This window comes from Chaetodon trifascialis, chromosome 12, assembly GCF_039877785.1.
Source record: "Chaetodon trifascialis isolate fChaTrf1 chromosome 12, fChaTrf1.hap1, whole genome shotgun sequence".
Classification (NCBI taxonomy): Eukaryota; Metazoa; Chordata; class Actinopteri; order Chaetodontiformes; family Chaetodontidae; genus Chaetodon; species Chaetodon trifascialis.
In genome coordinates, this window is record NC_092067.1 from 15523036 (window position 1) to 15541739 (window position 18704).

Here is an 18704-nt window from a genome sequence, read left to right on the forward strand (position 1 = left end):
TTAATATATGAACAACAACAAAGGGGGAAGGAGTATTTTTACATTATGTTTTCAGATAAGAAGGACAGTGCATATAATCATAAATACCCGAATTTATTGTAGCTTTAGAAAAAAAACAGTTTTTAAATCCTTATCAGAATAATTAGTCGCAAATTATTATGTACTTTAAGAACAGTGTAAAACTACACCCCCCCCACCAAAGGGTAAAATGGTTTCTCCCACCGTAGCAGCGTCTGTCCTGCGCAGCGCTGACTGCAAATCAATGAAGCCAGTCAAACAAACGGGGCTGGGCAATCGAAGTTGGGACAATTTACGGAGGTTTCTGTTGCCGGATAGTCGACGTCAATAAGGATATGTACACAGCTAATATGTATAGAATCCTATTTTTGTGTCCATTAACGGCGTAAGGAGGATATCCATGTCAAATAATTCCCTACTTAAACGAGGAGTTTGATGTATTTCGCTCGAAAATTGTAGCTTAACTGAAAAACTACCCTCCCCATTCGAACTGAGGATGATTTTTGCTAATACTGGAAACCCACTAAGGACTCCGTATCGCAAACAGGTAAATATGCTAATATTTATCAACGACCAGCCTTAAGACATAATGTTCACAAAGCTGACTCCGTGGAAGTCGCAAAAAAGGGTCAATTTGACAGTAGCTCGGTTTAAATAAAGTTGCGTGCAGTCGACGCTCTAACAGAGAAAACTTACTTTGGGCTACTTGTCTGCTTTGAAATGGCAGCGTTGTGCTCCTGTAGGATTCACACAGGCCACTTGCTGTTTGCATAATGAGAATACCTGCTGCCGGGCTGTGGTCCAGGTCCGATACTGAGGAGAGATACAGGCCTGTGACTTCAGCTGATGTAATGGTTTTACTGGCCACATAGCAAAACGGTGGGCTAACCTCTCACATTTGCATAATTTATGAGATATTTTTGATTATAAAGGGGAAGTACACACGAGCTGGCAGTGGACACTTCAAAGTAAGTTTGCAGTTCCCACAGTATTAGTTTGGACCAGTAACCATTTTGGTTGGCTTCTAGTATAGCAAACCTCACTCTCAGTGATAAACCATAGGTTACCTTAAATATTTGGAGTACACTCCCTAAAATGTACTTCATGCAGCCTATTTGCTTGCGATATCAGGGTTCTCTCTTGTGTACGGACTTATACAGTACGGGTGACTAATTGTCCACTGATGCATTCACTTTGTCCCAGTTACATATAGATTAAAAAAAAAAAACTCCCTTTAGCCAAAAGATTTAAATAAGCATATTTACTCTGTCGTGCTCATGCTGTTATCCTGTGAATAGAGCTCCATGGGCGAGGCCTGTTACTGGAAGCCTTGCGTATTTCCAGCTCGGATATGACAGGCTCTGCCGGTCTGGAGCTGCCTGATAAGATGCCGTCCTCTCCCTCATCACAGTCTCTCACGGTCCTGCATCTGAGTAGATGCATGAAAACAAAATTCCCTTTCAGAGCCGCAGAAAAGGGAAGTTGCACTCACCTGAAGCCCAGACTCTGAAAAGGGAGTTTGGGGCTTTGTGGCAGGGATTGGCTTTAAAGGCTTGGCTTGTGCGTTAGTACATATTATGTTATAAACTATTACTGGAATGTATATAATGCATGTGTTGTTTGTGTGGTAACAATCATTGCTTGACAAGTTATTTAACCTATTTAACCACATTTACACGCATGCATTTCATACTGTGATGACAGTGACTGCAAACACTTTAAAGTTAAACACAAAACAAATGAACATTGAGCCTTTTTAGATCTAAAAGCTTTTATCTCTACCCCGTTGTTTTCCCAGTGGTTGGTTGTCCAGGTTATTGCTGTTTTTGTTCTAGTCGCTAACATTATAAAGATATTGATAAAAAATGTACGCCTACCTGACATTCATGCCTAAACCAACCAACTCGAGTAAACAGAGAATAATCTGACCTTTACATTTTTTTAGGGTGTGTTTCAATATTCAGCATTAACTCGTATGTTGATGCCGTATCTGCTGCTATTACTTTATTACAACAGAAGTTTTTTACATTTGGTGCCAAATTGAGTTTTATTCAGCATAATGTAAGGAGCAAGTTGCACTGAATAGAACATTTGGTAGTTAATGTTAAGCAAGCAGCAACTTCCAGGGTTCAAAAATGGAGCCAACACAGAGCTGTAGTTCCTCAATTGGTCACTTGAGCCCAGCTCCTAAAGCGAGTTAATCCCATAGACCCCCATATTAAGATGTCCAACTTGAGAGCAGAAATAAATGTTTTCAGCTTGGTACAAAAATGGTTTTGGTCTCATGGTTTCCCTGCTCATGACGGCTGTATGAGGGTGATTTTTTTTTTTTATAGAACTCACTTGTTTAAATGATATTAAGCCTCCAAAGTTGTACATGATTATGGGCATGGCCACTTTGAATGACAGCTAGTCACTGAGTTTCAGCAACCACGCCCCACCTCAGCTCCACCCACACTCCACCTCTTTGCTTGTTTTTGAATTAGCCAGGGGTTTGGCAGAGTCAGAGCGACTGTCACTGAGCTCCATGATGGCTGTTCAAAAAAAAAAAAAAACCTAAGTGTGATGTCACAGAGACTACATCCATGTTTTATACAGCCTATGATGTTTATTAAGTTTCTGGCTTGACTGGTCTAATCTGTGATCTATGTTTCCTGATAATAACTAATAAATTAAGAAGCCTTAGTAGACTTTATTAAACAGAAGAAGTAATTGGTTGATGGAGTTGGAATATAGTGGGTAAACCTTGTGTGAACCAACCAACCAGTCGGTCACAAGAGAACATCCTCCAGGCTGAAGTCCAGACTTGGGTTGCTCAATCCTGTCACCACTTCATGCTTCAGATTCCATCAGCTTCCTCTCAGCTTGTGATTCCTCAGTCGGGGGGTGGGGGGATAATCAGTGTCAGATAGTAAAGAAGAAGACAAATCCCTGAAGGGGATAGCTCTCTCAGACTAGGACATCTGTATCTTGTAAACACAAAGCACAAAGTTGCTCAATCAAGGATTTTCCCTTTTTTTCCCCTTTGCCCTCAGATGGACAGACCCTCTGCTGCTATTATAAGCACTAGTTAAACTTAGAAAATACACCCAAACTGAATAGACTGCGAAAATTACAGTGCCATTGTGTTTTACATCATATCTCAGAGCAAAAAAGATTCTTTCTTAGCAATTGTTTTTCTTGACTAATAGGGAAAAAGCCACATGGTCTCTCAAACCATTCTGAACATATAAATAAAACTACTCATAAATATGAGTGCTATGATTAAGAAGTCTGGTGCAACACCACAGACAATAGTTGATGTTGATCTGCAAATAGCTTATTGGACACCTCGAGGCTCTGTGGTATCAGTGTGACACTGATGTCAGAGCTACAAGCCCCTGTGGACACTGATTGTGCTGACTGCGAAGGTGTGATGGATATAGTTCTGCAGATGGGGATCACTGCTCTGTAAAACATTAATCCTCATCCTGGACTTAAACCCACATGACACTAATGATGGAGTGTCCAGACAGTGTATCTTCTTTTCCCTCTATTATGTGGCTATATATGCAGGCTTTTCTTGGACTGAATTTTCATGCAGACTTCATGCAAAGTAGTCAGTCATCATATTGTGATACAGCTCACTAAATATTAATATTAGTATTGATATTTTGTCAGGAAATCAAAGACATGCTGAAGCCACAGAGTCATGTTTATCTCTTTTGTATTTCCCTCCATTTTTTCTGAAAAGTGCAGACATTTTGTAGCAAGTTGTGGTTTGTCCTGACTAAGGCTTACTAAGAGTGACCCATTTCTCATTATTGTTAAATTAAGAACAGACAGAAAGATGATGCACATGCAGAATTCTCCTCTCAGCTCTTCACTCTTTCAGGATCTTTTCATTCATTGTTTTGGTTGGTTTACTCTCACCACTCTCATCAGTATCACTTCCAGATGCAGCAGCCAGTTGTTTTCAGCTGTACAATAAGCTGTAAAGTCCCACTTTACACTACCTGCACCAGTCAGCAGGCGGACAAAGTTAGCACCTAGCTGCTAGTGTAAAAGTTCGAGCCTTTTAGTGCTGAAGCACCAGAAATTTCCTTCAGGAGTTGGTAGAGAGCAAAACAGAGCTAAAAGAGAGTGAATACTGGGCTTCCATTCATCGGGTCACCTGAAACATGAATGCTAATGTTACTGTGTCTACTTAATATGTAAATAAGCAACTGTTTGCTAACAGCTTTGCTACATCAACTTTTTAAGGTTCAGAACTTTGAGCCATGTTTATACCTTGATATGGTCAAATTTGGCACAATACAGTTAAACGGAGGGACGATAATTATTTGATTCCCACACAGCCTGAGCTTGAATTCAATCTCATTTTTCTGTGTTTGCCTGCCTGTTCCAGCCACTTGTTGCCCCATCGTCACACCCCATGGCTCCACCCAGCCCGAGCACTAACAGCAGCACCAACAACAGCAGCAGCAGTAGCACTGCAGGCTGGGACCAGCTCAGCAAAACCAACCTCTACATCCGAGGCCTGTCCCCTTCAACTACAGACCATGACCTGGTCAAGCTCTGCCAGCCGTGAGTACCACACTTCCTCTCTTCATCATCTGCTATTGATCAGCTATTGATATTTGGCCAACTCGGTTTTAGAGTCTAGTTTCAATTTGCAGTGGCAGCCACTTTTTGACGTGATATTGTTTATTTCTTGTTGTACTGAAAGGTGGGAAAATAGATATCATTTTGTCTCTGCTGTAATTTATTGTTATGGTACATTTTCTTTCTTTCTGATAAACTGACTTTGAAAGATAGATTAAGCCCTACAGGTCTGTTTAAACATCTTCCAAGAGAGGATTTAAGATTTAATCAGCTTTTTATAATGAATAGAATAGTTTTGAACCGTGCAGAGAGAGTGGTGAGACTCTGATGGCATGAATTCATACTGTATGTGTATTTCTGGGATTATAACAAATATGGTAGTGTTTAAGGCTTAATTTAAATATAACATGAGAAATATTCTTGAAGCCCAGACAAGGACAGAGCGCAGATGAAGACAGCTGCAGAGATTTCATATATCATGTGTGTGCATAAAGGAGAGATACTGTGTCAGCGGTGGGCTCATCCACAGCTCTCTTTGTGTGCTTTATATTTGCCAAGCAGAGAGACCACCCTGGTGCCTCATAGATTTAATTAGATTTTTTTTCTAAGGCCCCATCTTGACAGTGTGATACTGACTTAAAAACACAAAGCTGCCAGTGCATTCTTAGGCTGTGTATAAATATATCGTATATTGAAATTGGCCTCAGCAGTGACATGCACCTTTTTATTAAAGATTTAGATGGATAAAAAAAACAATAATCCAAAAGCCAAAGTTCTTTACTTTGAGGATGTTTCCTTTTTGCTTTTAAATCAGGATTTCACATGGGAAATGTCTTGCGGGATCGCACTTAATAACCCTACAACGAAGTGTGTACATGTACACGTAGTGCTAAGCAACTACATGTACAGATACAAGTAAATGTGCTACATTTTGATGATGCTGTAAGAGCAAACACACTGTCGCTGCACATGATTTAAGATTAGAGTTCAGACGAAGGAAAGGTCATAAGGTCATGCTCTTTCACCCAGTTTAGCATTTAGCCTAATCCCTTGCTAAAATATCCGCCTGGATGACTGCACGGTACATTGTGCCTTGTGTCACTGTCACTGTATGTTATATAGGTCGGTTTTAACAGGATACCTATGGACAGAGTATGTCCACTGGAGTTGGTATGTGGAAAATACACATTGAAAGAAATTCATTTGTACAGAAACCTACTTAGAATACATTACTCTAAATTTTTAAGGTTTTCTCCCGCACGTCATTCAGTATTGAAGCTCTTCAGAATATAAACCATTATACAGATTGAAAACTGTGCAATAAATGAATTAAATTAATTACATGATGAAGAACTTTGCACCCAAACACAATCAAACCAGTTCTGTTTAGAGCTCCAGAGGTGGTCTCCTTTATTCTTCTCTAGCCTTCGTCATCCCAGTTTTGCTGTCAAGATTTTTTATACACCTCTGTTATCTTGATAAGACAACTAAATGTCTATAAAAACAATATTTTTTTAATAATCAGCACCAAAAAACACCCAGTAAAAACAAGTAAAAGAAGCTTTTTAGACTTTTTACTGTTTCACCTCAATCCTGTCAGTTTTTTAACTGCCCCCGCATCAAAGTGCTTTTTAAGAAATGACACTGAAGTAACGTGGTACTCTCAGATGTTACCATCAGCACTTTCCTTTCTGCTTGCGTACCATGACTGTTCTGTTGAAACCATGGCAACAACATGAACCAGACCTGACTTCTGAATGTCACAATCTCCGTGTTTTGTGAGGCAGTGGTTTGCACATATGTGCAAGCGTCTGTGAATGAAGAAAAGTTGCCATCTGTGACAACATTGTGACAGTAAAATGTATACAGATTATCAGTGTTCTTAAATATAAGATTAAAACAGTAATTCTTTGTTAAAACTCACTCTCTGTGTAAAAAAAAGTCTTTGATAATCCCAGCTGTCCAAGTGCCTTCTCCTAAGAGAGAGACTTTATACAGTGACTATATATAAAGTTTAGTGTGGCTGAAGAAAAAGGGACTATTTAGCTTTGCACTCACATGGTGGGGGTTTTCAGCACCCCATGGAAACCACTTCCTGTTTCTCATATTTTTAGGGTGATGTCATAGATTGTTGCTCAACCCTCCCGCTCTGTGTGTTTTATAACTGGCTCCGTCTGGTACATAATCCAACTTAACAATGCCTCGCCTCTCTGCTCCTCCCCTAGGTATGGCAAAATTGTATCAACAAAGGCCATCCTGGACAAGACTACAAACAAATGTAAAGGTGTGTGAAGTTGTTTTTCTCTTTCCAACACCGCCCTCTTTTATCTTGTGAACTGCCCTGCAGGATTTTCAGCACCTCACTGGAAGAGAAAATATCACGTCTGCATTTTCTTCACAATTGGTAGACATCCAATGTGTGAATTTTAACAAAACATTCAGTCATTCAGCAGCTTTGCAGTTGTCTCTCAGATGAACTGGGCAAGTCAGGAAACAGACAGCCAGGCTGCTTAAAGCTGCCTCCCAGCTCATGTTATTTTAAGCCTCAGCCCTTGTCTGTTGGTGTGTCACTGCTGTGGGTGGTTCCTGGGAAGAAGTGGCCGACTCCTCCTCTTCCTGCTGAGTGACAGTGTTGGGCTCGGTCCAGTTCTAGTGGACTGCCTGCCCAACTAAAGAGGGACTTAGTGATTCTCTCCAGTGCTGATGGGATTAAGAGAATGCTTTGTCACTCTCCTCTGGATTATACAGATGCCAGTTAATCGAAGGCTCCCTGTGAAAGGGGACACCGTTAAAGACCTTGTAAAGCTCTGGCTGAATTTTAAATAGAAGCCAGAGGTGGCTTTAGCAATAACCTTGAGAAACTTTCATGAAATACTTTAAAGCCATTGTTTTTCTTACTCACTTCACAATGATCAGGAACATATCCATAATAGATAAGAAGGATTCATATTAAACTTTTAGTTCCAATGTGACCCATTTCTCAGCTGAAAGCCCTGACATATTCACCATAATTTAGCTTGAATAGGTTAAATATAGCAGCTGTGGTAGAAGTTAGGGACCATAGGTTCACCCTGTTTGTACCCCCGAGGACAAAGAGCTGACCTGAGCCATGAACATCATACTGGTATCTGCATCCTCAGCGCTTTTCTGCCTCCATTTCCACCCCCCCCCCCCCCCCCACACACACACACACACACACACACCCACCCACACAAAAACAGACATAAATACAGACAGACTGCCCTATGTAATGCAGAAGTGTATTCATGTATACCATAAAATCACATAAATCGCATGCTGTGTGTAAAGCTTTGTTATAGTAGTATATATGTATAACTACTAATGACTACACAAAGTATGGGTCAGTCCACATAATACGGAGGCTCGGCCATCATGTGTGCTGGCTACAGAGTATTGTCCTAACTGTGCTGCTCCTCTCCTCAGGATACGGCTTTGTGGACTTTGACAGCCCTGCTGCAGCTCAGAAAGCTGTGGCTGCCCTCAAGACCACTGGTGTCCAAGCTCAGATGGCAAAGGTGAGGATTCATTACAGTCTAATCCTGATATCACATCCATACAAGTCACCCAGTAACACCATTTCTCCTCCATCTCGCTGGTCAGGCAACTTAAACCTAATCTTTGTGGTATTAAAAAGCAGGACTGGAATCGTTGACTGCAGGGTGAATGCTCCCCAACACTTGGTCTGTAGAGCGCTCGGTGACTCAGAGATCACTTAACTGAATCATGAAGGATGCTTGTGTTGAAAACAGTGTGTATTTGTGTATGCATGTGTGGGACTTTATTTAGTTTTAGGTATTTGCACAATTTAGCGGCACATTTACTGATAGTCGCGTCCATTTTCAGGAGTAAATGTGATGCATTTGCACCAGGTTGTTGCATCTTGCAAGCTGCATCAGTGCGCGTGTTTGCAAAGTGCAGCTCTGTCCCTAATCGAGGTCTGCACAAATAATAAGTGAAGATATTTTAACACATTCTGATTATGTATTCTCCTGGATTTCACACAGTCTCACAATTTGCAATAATTATTAATTAATACATTATCAGGTTATTGTGTAACAGCAAACAAAAGGTGAATAGGCTGGTGTGCTTTGTTTTCATTAATCTTGAATTTGATCTTGAGGTTTAATGAACTGTGAAGTCACAGTGTTAGTTACCTCTTTCTTTTTACAAGGCATTCACAGTGAGCACTTGACTGCATATAGCTGTAGTATTCTAGTGAGACATTTGCTGTATCAACAGCATCTCCATCTTCCATCTGCTGCACTCCATGCTCCATCTTTTTCTCCCTTTCTTATTTGTCTTATTCTCTTGTCTCATCTCTTTTCTTTTCATTTTTCATGAACTCTGTTGGACTCGAATTGCAAATTAAAAGTATCGTTCATACAGTGTTAACACAGGTCACATGTGTGCTGCACCATTTTCTCAGCAAATCTGGCCCTCAGTGATTAAATGTATTTGGTAATTTGCTGATGTGTTCATATATGGTGTATAATGTATATGTGTCTGTTGAAAGCATATACATCACTGATGGTTCCCAAAGGTAATCTGTTAGCCAACAGCTCCCAGGCAGGCATCAAGAGGGTGTCAGATGTGACTGGCACCAATAGTTAGACCAAAGGGTGTAGTGATTGGTGTTGCTGACAGCAGGTTGACATAGCCGTATTTGACATAAGGCAAGACACTATAGGGGAATAGAGTAAAAAATGTAACAAATAGATGTCACCATGAATCTTCACCCACTTGAAGAGACTTCCTACTTTAAGTATTTTTTGTATTAGAATTTTTCTAAAATGTTATGTTTAAAGTTGCAAATGATATATAAAGTGATACTGTAAATAAACACCTAAATGTGTATTTCAGATTTTTTTTCCACAAGTCTGAAATGGAAGCAGATGAAAAAATCACAGAACTGACAGTGATGTTTTGCCTGTCATGTCTGGTCTTAATCCTTTTAGAAATGAACATGCACAAATGAGGCTTCCAGCTGCGAATATGTTTAAAGCATTAAAAAACACTGCAGACAAATTCCTCCTCTTCACCAGACAAGTTGAAACTATTATAGTAGATTGTCAAGTACAAGAAATTGTTCAGTTGTTCCCTTCAAAGTTGCCCAGTGTTGCATGTACAGACAGCCTGTTCAAGGTTTCAATACACTCACTTCACTACAGATCTGTCTTTATTTCATTACAATATTATGTTGGCGATTTTCAAATGAAGGGGTTTAAATTAGGACTGTATTACTTAAAGCATCTACTCTCACTAACATTAGAAAAGGAAGTAAATAATTGTGTGTTGTTATGGTAACAGGAGCCAGTTTGGGGAAATTAGTTCCCATACAGCACTGAGCAAGAACCCTTGGCCTCATTTCCCTGTCTGGGGATCTGTGGAGCTTCTTGACATGCCTCCATGCACCCATTTTACTTTTTTAATTAAAATAGAGCAGCTTCGAGGGGCATGCCAAAGTTTAATCTTTGTATTGTGAAAGGTAAATGCCATTATAAAGTGTGAGCCTTTCACTCCAGCTTTATTCTCACTATTGCTGAAGCTTGTATGGGCTTAATGGACTCTCTGACAAAGGTCCCTTTTCCTGTTTTTCCTTTTTTTTTATCTGCCCAGACACCCTTCAGTGGGATTTCTCTCATTATTATTTCAATGGATTGTGGTGGGAAGTAGCCAGATAAGAGTTTCCCTTCTTTTTTATCACATGTTAATTCAATGAGTGTCTTGTGATACTTGATTACTTGATTATGTGCTTCCCTTTCTCTGTATACATACAAGGGATTCACCTAATGCACATTTGTATAAGATGTTATTAATACAGGCAAAATGGTCTGTAGTTGTTTAGCTGTGTGGATGAAATTTATAGAGGAACAGTGTTGTTTTATATTGTTTCTCGTGCACAGAAAGTTACACTAAAGGAAGACACTTAATGTCCCAACTGTTCCAATGGAGCTGCTCAGATAAGACTGTAAGGCTGTACTGGGCACCTACCAAGTGTGAATGTGGAGTAGGTTGTTCATAAATACTAAACTAATACACCCTGGTTAAGTAAAGGTTAAAAGTATATATATTCCATACATATCTTAGGAGTTGCATTTTGCATCCTAAATCAGAATTTCAGTCCTTTAGTGAAATGGTCAAGTAACAGCATATTTTCAATAGATCGCATCATTTTTGCAGCATTTTATTCTCCTTGTCTCTGTAGCAAAGCAAAGAGTAACACTCCTCCATCAACCACATCCCTTCATCTGCATGCGTTAGTCACAGCTAATGACTGACTGATGGGTGTTGACCCACTCAAAGCACAAACAGTAGTCTCATCTCACCGCCATATTTCTGTCCCTGCATTCCTCTGAGCTTTTCCACATTTCTCTCAAGTAATGACAGAGTGGTAGAGTTGCAATCACCTCACCTTCAAACCATCTTTTAATAACAAGTATGATTTCTTCTGGAATAGAGAGTATGTGACAATAAAGACTTCTTGTATAAAGTTATGATCAAATGATGTATAACAGCAAAAAAGAAATCAGCATCCTGTTATTAACGTTATGATTTTGGTGACACACACAGTATAAAAGCTCGCCTCTGCCACCAAAGCCTGTGTTCACCTTCCCTGTGTTTTGTTGCAGTGCAGGCTGTGGCTCATTTATTGTCCTCTAATTCTGAAATGTTGATTTTTCTGTCAGTGCATTACTTTTAGTAATTCAGCCTGTCCCTGTAGCTGACTCTGAACAGCACAACGCCGATGAATATTAATGGTGAGAGGCTGCTCCTCTGGGACTCGTAGCCATGTCTTATGTTTCTGCTGATGCTATTAAAATACAGCAAGAAATCAGCTGATGTGAGCCTTAAGCCAGCGTGGGCTGCATGCAAATCTCTATTTATCACTGCTCATGGTGACCGTTGACTACCTAAAACCCCCAACAGAGACAGGCAGGAAGAAGCAGAGATAAGCAGACATATGATAACCCCATTACTGCGGTCTATGGTAGGAGTCTATTAAATGTTTAGGGATAAATCATGGAATTGCAAGGAAACTTCTGCTTCCCTCCCCTCTGCATCCCTCTAGTTTACATGCTGGTAAAGGAATGTTTTTGTGTTTTCCAGGTGTCTTTCCATCATTTCCTACAGTGTAATTTTAGTACCTCTGGCTTTCTCGTTCTCCTTTTTTCACCATACAGCAACAAGAACAAGACCCGACAAACTTGTACATCTCCAACTTGCCTTTGTCCATGGATGAGCAGGAGCTGGAGAACATGTTAAAACACTTTGGCCAGGTCATATCCACGCGTATCTTGAGGGACTCTAGTGGAGGTAGCAGAGGAGTGGGCTTTGCAAGGTAAGATCCTTGTGCAAGTTATTGTCAGTGACTCATGGTCCTGGAACAATGCTAACTGTTTTTTACTGGTGCTACATTTAGCATTTCAGCATTAGTAAATCTAAACTATGCCAAATATGACACATTGGTATGATTAAACCAAATAAATGGTATCCAACTGAGATGACGCTTCATAGTCAAAAGAGACCCCTGCACAGCAGAAAATTGGAACAGGACCAATAGCGTGGAAGTGATGTCAGGGAAGGCAATGAACTGTAGGGAGCTGGTGTTTATTTTGAGTTACGGTAACGCAAACAGTGCTAAATGATTCAGATCCAGGCTATTAATGATACAGGCTAACAGTGATAATGAAAATGGGTTTTGCTGATTTCTCATCATAAAAGTCCTCATGCAGCTCAAAGCACAAAATTTCTAAAATTAACACCTAAAAACACATAGCTATGTTGTTGATCACAAGGCAGAGGGAGAGACACTTCATGTGTGGACAAATAGAAACTCCTTTAAAAAATACTTTCACAATGACTGAGCCATTTAATTATAGTGGTGACGCTGGCTTCCGCCTGTTGTACTTGCACAACCTGACGTCTACTGAAATACCTGCCAGGCAAGGTCAGGGTCATGTCTGACAAAACAAAAATATTATAATGCATCATAGCAATGATTGTGTGTGTGTGTATCTTTGCATGAATAGGCCTGTGTGGCCCAAATGGTGCCAACTATACAAGTTGAATCCACAACATATGTACACATTGTGCTTGCAATCTTTTATGTTGAACCACCCCTTCCACCCACCCAGAAAGGAAGCAGGTCTTGGAAAGTACCTGCTCACCCTTTTGTACTGCAGTTACCACTCACGTAGTCATGCTCTTTGTGTCTTTTATAACTTCAGGATGGAGTCGACCGAAAAATGTGATGCCGTCATCTCTCACTTCAATGGAAAGTTTATTAAGACACCTGCAGGTGTTCCAGGTAAAACATACATATAATTATCTCACATTCAGAGGCACACGCTGCAGAAACTCAGCGTAAAATGATCTAATTTAACCAGCATGCCATTAATAGAATATGCAAAAGAAAATGACAGGATTTGCCTTGTAATGACTAGAATGCATACAATGTCCATCAGGAGTCAGTGAGTCTGCTGGTAAAGAGCTCATGCACACTCAGGCCTAAGTGGCAGAGCACAGACAAAGAAAACGAGAGAGAGAGAGCTGCTCTGTGTGGCTTCCACTCCCTCTTTAAGCTTTTTAATTGGATTATTAGACTGAAATAGTCTCTTCTGGCCTTGCCTCCTTTAGGGAAGGGAGGGGATTACAGCCCCACAGCTGCTAAATTAGATGTCTGTGTTCCCAGGCTGGCCAGTAAATGTGCACTCCCAAGCTTCAGGGAGTGAATGACTTTATAGCAAGCAATGGCAGACAGCACTGTGTGTGCGTGTGTGACAATGTTTGTTTAAGACAAACCTTTTCTTTTATTCTCTCGCCACTTCTCTCTCTTTAGCTCCACCTGAACCCTTGCTGTGCAAGTTTGCCGATGGCGGACAAAAAAAGAGACAGAGTCAGAACAAATTTGTCCAGAATGGTCGGGGTTGGGGAAGGGACGGTGACTCCAGACTGGTAAGTGGTGCCCAGGGTGGAGTGAGTTGTGGGAACCAATTATCCATGACCAGATAGGAAAAATAAAGCACACATTTCAGGTGCACAGCCAGTGTACCAGAGAGACGTTCATAAGCAGAGGCACTTCAGAGTGACTACTTTGTTCTCTCGTCTTGCTGAAGAGTCATTTACAGAATACATTACATCATATCTCTTTTTATTTAGTTGTAATGTTGGTTGTGGGCTGTTTACTATAAAGTCTTGTGTAGTCAAGAGCGCCTTCCTTCAGCTTTGTACACGATAGTTACGCAGTAAAGTTTCTGTATGATGACAATGTGTTGGTTAAGTCTGGGTATGACGTGCTTCAGTTTAGTTGCCAAACCTGTGCCTTGTTTTGCTCCCAGGCTGGAATGACACTCACTTATGACCCCAGTGCAGCTGCTATGCAAAACGGGTAAGCTACAACAGCAGATTAGACTGCAAAGTTGTCGGTATATATTTCACTGTAGATATTTTATTTTATTAAAATACACTTTATTCTGTGTCCGCAGATTTTTCCCACCAGCATACAGTATCTCAAACAGGATGATTGCCCAAACGTCTATGTCTCCATATATGTCTCCAGTTTCAACATACCAGGTTTTAATCCCTCTCTTCAATGATGAGCATGTAGCTTTGATACTGTCATACAACAAGACAGTTTTACACATAGTAACAGCATTTCTGTTTACAATTGAGCATTTCTAATCAGTAACTTGTCCTTTGGGGTCTTGGAGGTTAAATATGTGACAAAGGGCGCAGTGGCCATTCATGCTTGTTGCTGTGCAAACCACAGTAGCATGTGATCTCTGAAAATAGCAGCTGTTCAGTGTCACTGTGTTTACAGAGTGTGTTTGTGTGATGTTGTAGGTGCAGAACCCGTCCTGGGTGCCTCATCAGCCCTATATCATGCAGCACCCAGTAAGAACTTCTTTCAACATAACTCTCGCTCTCCCTTTCTCTTTTCCCCCTCTGTGGATGTAACAGAATTGAAACATTTTTCTGTAAACAGACACACAATATGGGAGAGTAGTAGTTACACATAAGGTGCCACTGATCCTTGAGGATTTACAGTCCTAAAGTGTTTGTATAGGAATGTAAAAACGACTGCTTTGGGGAGGCTATGTAAGGCTGTGTATCTGATGACAGATGCCGAATATTTTACAACAGATGGGTTTGAATTGAGAGCGAAGAGTCCTTTCTTGCTTTGAAAATGAGCCAGCAAAGATGAGAAAACACTGCTAGATGCGTCAGGCCAGCCAAGATGCTTATAGACAACTTGCTCAACAAGTGACTGTTCACCTTCTGCTGTGGGCATTAGATGTGAAGTCTAAGGTTACTCAGTTTCTCTTTGCCTGAAATCCAGTCCTACTAAATCCTAAACTATATATATTATACATTTACATCCCAGATATTCTGCATCCTTTTTGAGACCGTCTCCATTCATTATGTTTTTGCAGGGATATTTTCCTTCACTGTGTACATGCACCAGCTGCATACATTCCTCTCATCTGTTCACACTTTTCTTCCAGGGTACAGTGATATCGCCCTCTATGGACCCATCTATGTCACTACAGCCGACTTCTATGATGGCCCCTCTGACACAGCAGATGAGTCACCTTTCTCTGAGCAGTGCAGGAACGGTGAGAGAACTCTGCATGGGATCAGAAATTAGTCCACACATGTTTATTTGACTCTTAAGTGTTCAAAGGTGCTTCATTAAATTAGATGTATAGATCATGAGCATGCTCTATATATGACTGTTTCTCTCTCCGTCATTGTGCAGTTCATGGCTGCCAACACAGCTATGCAAGGAGCATACATCCCACAGTATGCACACATGCAGACATCAGCTGTTCCTGTAGAGGTACGTGCACTGACATCATCGCAGCATGATGTGTGTAAAACATCTTTGTTTAAAAGAATAGCTCGTTGTTGACAAGGTGGCCGTGGCAAAGACTGATTTTCCGTCCCTCTTCCAGGAAAATGGTGCACAGTCACAAGTGGACTCATCCGGCAATCATTCCCCGTATTCCTACCAACAATCCAAGTAGTGTGGAGGTAACATTTGGACAACAGCTGAAACAATCCTGTCTGTGACTGCAATGGATGCTGAGGATCTTTTCACTGTTTTGCACAGGTTCTGCAAATGTTAAAGTGAGACTATTTTTGGTATCATTTTCAGAGAGAATATCTGAGTTCAACAAGTGATTCAAAATATATTTAAAAGAAAGTTTTGAAAAAGTTTTATTTTCATACTAGAAAACGTTTATTTTTTACCAAGGATTGCCGCAGGATACAAGAAAGAATCATGTGACTGGTTGTTCAAAGTGCATGATAGTAAATATGTCTTTTGTTAATATTTCCAGATTTCCTTTTTTTTTCTGAAGGTTTTTTTCAGCCAGATATTTTGCAAATGATGTTTTTGTGCTTGCTGTGTGAGTGTTGCCATGGTGAAGTGTTACGTGTTGTTTTCTTGTAAAGTGATTTCTCTTAGTACTTTAGATTGATCTTGCTGTCTGATTAAAATTTGCCTTCACAGTTTTGATACAGTAGTTGTACATACCACCACAGAGAGCGGCAAGAAGCGGACAGTGTTGGGAGCTATTGCCTTGGAAATGAGCAATGTAGTTTCATGAAATCTATGTGTTATTGCTTTTCCCCTCCCAGATCTGATAGAGAAGTAAACGTAGAAGAATATTTATTTAGTAAGAAGACCTTACATGTTTCTGGATGTTGGAATGTGTTAGAAATTCTGCTGAAAGATCACCTTTTGAATCTTGCCTTTTTGATTACTTGGTATTGTAGGATAGCTGAAATTGATCTTGGTGGGGTGGGGGAATGAGAAGTCAGTCGTGTTTTTTGTCTTTATGGGTGATGTTAATTGTTATTTTGATGGGGTGTGTCTTTTTCACTTTTATTTGAAAAGAAAAAAACTAACAGGAAAACATAGACTTATGATTGTGCAAAAAAAAGAACTCATCAAAGCCTTGTAATAGAACTTAGTTCAGTGAGTTGGAGGGTAAAATGAGATGATTACGTGTATTTTATTGCACCTCGCTCTTTGATAGGAAACAAACAAACCTGGCACTTTCAGTTGTAGTTTACATCACCAAAGATTGTGAGCTAGTACACTGAGGAAACAGCATCATCCGTCTCTTTAACCAGGACATAAGTGACTCTGCAAACTCGATTGCAGTTTGGACAGTGTGCCTTTTTTGTGTATGTACATTCAGCTGTTCATTAGTAGATGTAAGTACAGGAGGGACACACACATAAGCATGAAGGAAGGCCTGGATCCAACAAGTGCCACAAATGGATTTCATACTTACAGAAAAAAGCAACATTTTAGTAAAGATTCAGTCAAAAAGCAGTGAAAGGACAGAGCTTCACTAGCAATCTGATGATCGCACTAAAGAAAATAATATAATTATTTTTTTTGATGACAGTCGATTAAAGCAGGTTTTTTGATCATGGTGTCCTCCAATAAGCCTGTGATTCGACCTGGTGGTCAGTCAGACCAGTTATCTACCTCAGAGTTTTCTTTCTCCTCTGTACTAGGTCGGGTTAGCAGGTCCAGCCCGCCCTTCCAGACCAAATGCCACGCTCAGGAGCTGGCCACATACAGCTGTTTCCTTATAGGTTTTTTTTTTTCTTAATGATGTGTTATTGTAATCATTAGGGTTGGGGGGGGGCAACAATGTGTTTCTACTCATGTTCACACAGTCAGTTTCACAGTTTGGAACGAGCTGCTGCTTTTATGGCAATAGATCCCAGAGGCTGATCTAGGACCAACAATGACAGCAAAGCATTGTGTTCGCTGGATCTGCGCTCCAACAAACAAACACGTTTGTTGCTTTGTCTTGGGTCTGGACAAAACTCACAGCAGCATTTCCTCTGTAGTTAGCTCGGGTAATGTAAAGGGCCGCCATGATTATACTTGAGATTTCTGTGTAATGCCAGAGACTGAGAAGTAATACTGTTTTGTGAGGTTCATGCTGCTAGTGGTGTCTGAACCAAGTGCCATAGTATCTGGGTCAAGAGTTGCAGAGGTGCATCATATGAAAATTGCTCATATAAGTAACCACCATGTTGAACAGTCATTAAGTTATATGAAAAAGTTCTAATTTATGAAGAGTTTTGTACAGACAGCTTGAGGAATTTTCATAGAGCTATATGAAAGTGAGTGTTTTTATTTTTTTTACACGTGCCACACAATTGCCAGTGGTAGCTTGTATGTACAGTTTAAGGAATCTTTCCTCCGTATTTTTGTTTCGTAGTGTTTGTCAAAGCCAAAGATTTTTTTTTTTTTTTTTTTTTTTTTTTTTTTCAGTAGATTGTTGCCTAAGGTTTATTCTTTTCATTTCTTTTGAATAAAAATTTTCAACTTTTAATCTGTTTTAAGTCTGGTCTTTATTGGTGTTCTTCATCCTGGAGAGGCAGTTGCTTACCTTGCATTGATTAACGATGGAACTATGAAAAAACATCTTTTGTGTAGGCTGCCAGTTTTTAAATAGCTGAACAAAAAAATGTAATCTGATGATGGCAGTTACTGGAGCTTGGCTGCAGCATCAAAGGTCAGAAATCAGTTTATGTTTAATGAGGAACCTGGCTGCATCAGAAAATGGAAAACATACATGAGTTCATTAAAAGCTTTTCTTGAGACAGCTTGAAAATAATGTCTTGCCCTAAGTATTCTGATCCTTTACCTAAGGAAAACTACTAATACCACACTGAAAATACTCCACAACATGCATCATCAACAAAATATAAAATAATATAGTTGCACTGTAGCTCTGTTGAACTGGTCCACCAGTATTTGTGAACTACCGGCTTTGCGATTAACCCACAGGGCGAGGACCTGGTAAGGACTACATCAACACTCACATGGTATTATTGACAACATCAATGGCCTGGGCGGAGTGAGTTATGGGTATCAGGAGGTATGGCATAGGGTGGGTGTATGGGGGAGTCTGTGAGCAGGCCTTGCCATGGCAGATGGGTCCCCACGGTATCCTGCAGGGTGTTGTGCCACCCTACGGGGAGCCACCAGCTCCAGACGAGGAGCAAAACTCGCGCTCCAGCTGTCTGTGTTTGTGCCACCTGCG

General features: G+C 40.4%; 1 protein-coding gene across 1 annotated transcript; it reads left to right on the forward strand.

Moving 5' to 3' along the window:
• Positions 1-256: 256 nt before the first annotated feature.
• On the forward strand, positions 257-17711 carry LOC139340481 (RNA-binding motif, single-stranded-interacting protein 1). Its single transcript, XM_070976323.1, has 13 exons — positions 257-565; positions 4406-4584; positions 6828-6886; positions 8047-8138; positions 11805-11962; positions 12852-12931; positions 13463-13578; positions 13962-14011; positions 14109-14196; positions 14467-14517; positions 15129-15239; positions 15383-15463; positions 15579-17711. The coding sequence occupies exons 1-13, from the start codon at positions 515-517 to the stop codon at positions 15648-15650; spliced, it is 1188 nt and encodes a 395-aa protein (XP_070832424.1). The 5' UTR covers positions 257-514; the 3' UTR covers positions 15651-17711.
• The last annotated feature ends 993 nt before the right edge of the window (positions 17712-18704 follow it).

Bases quoted from the DNA above. Each gene is read 5' to 3' on its own strand.
- LOC139340481 (XM_070976323.1), top strand. From the start codon at position 515: ATGATTTTTGCTAATACTGGAAACCCACTAAGGACTCCGTATCGCAAA. The intron at 11,963-12,851 runs GTAAGATCCTTG...TTATAACTTCAG, and splicing joins AGAGGAGTGGGCTTTGCAAG to GATGGAGTCGACCGAAAAAT. The intron at 12,932-13,462 runs GTAAAACATACA...CTCTCTCTTTAG, and splicing joins GACACCTGCAGGTGTTCCAG to CTCCACCTGAACCCTTGCTG.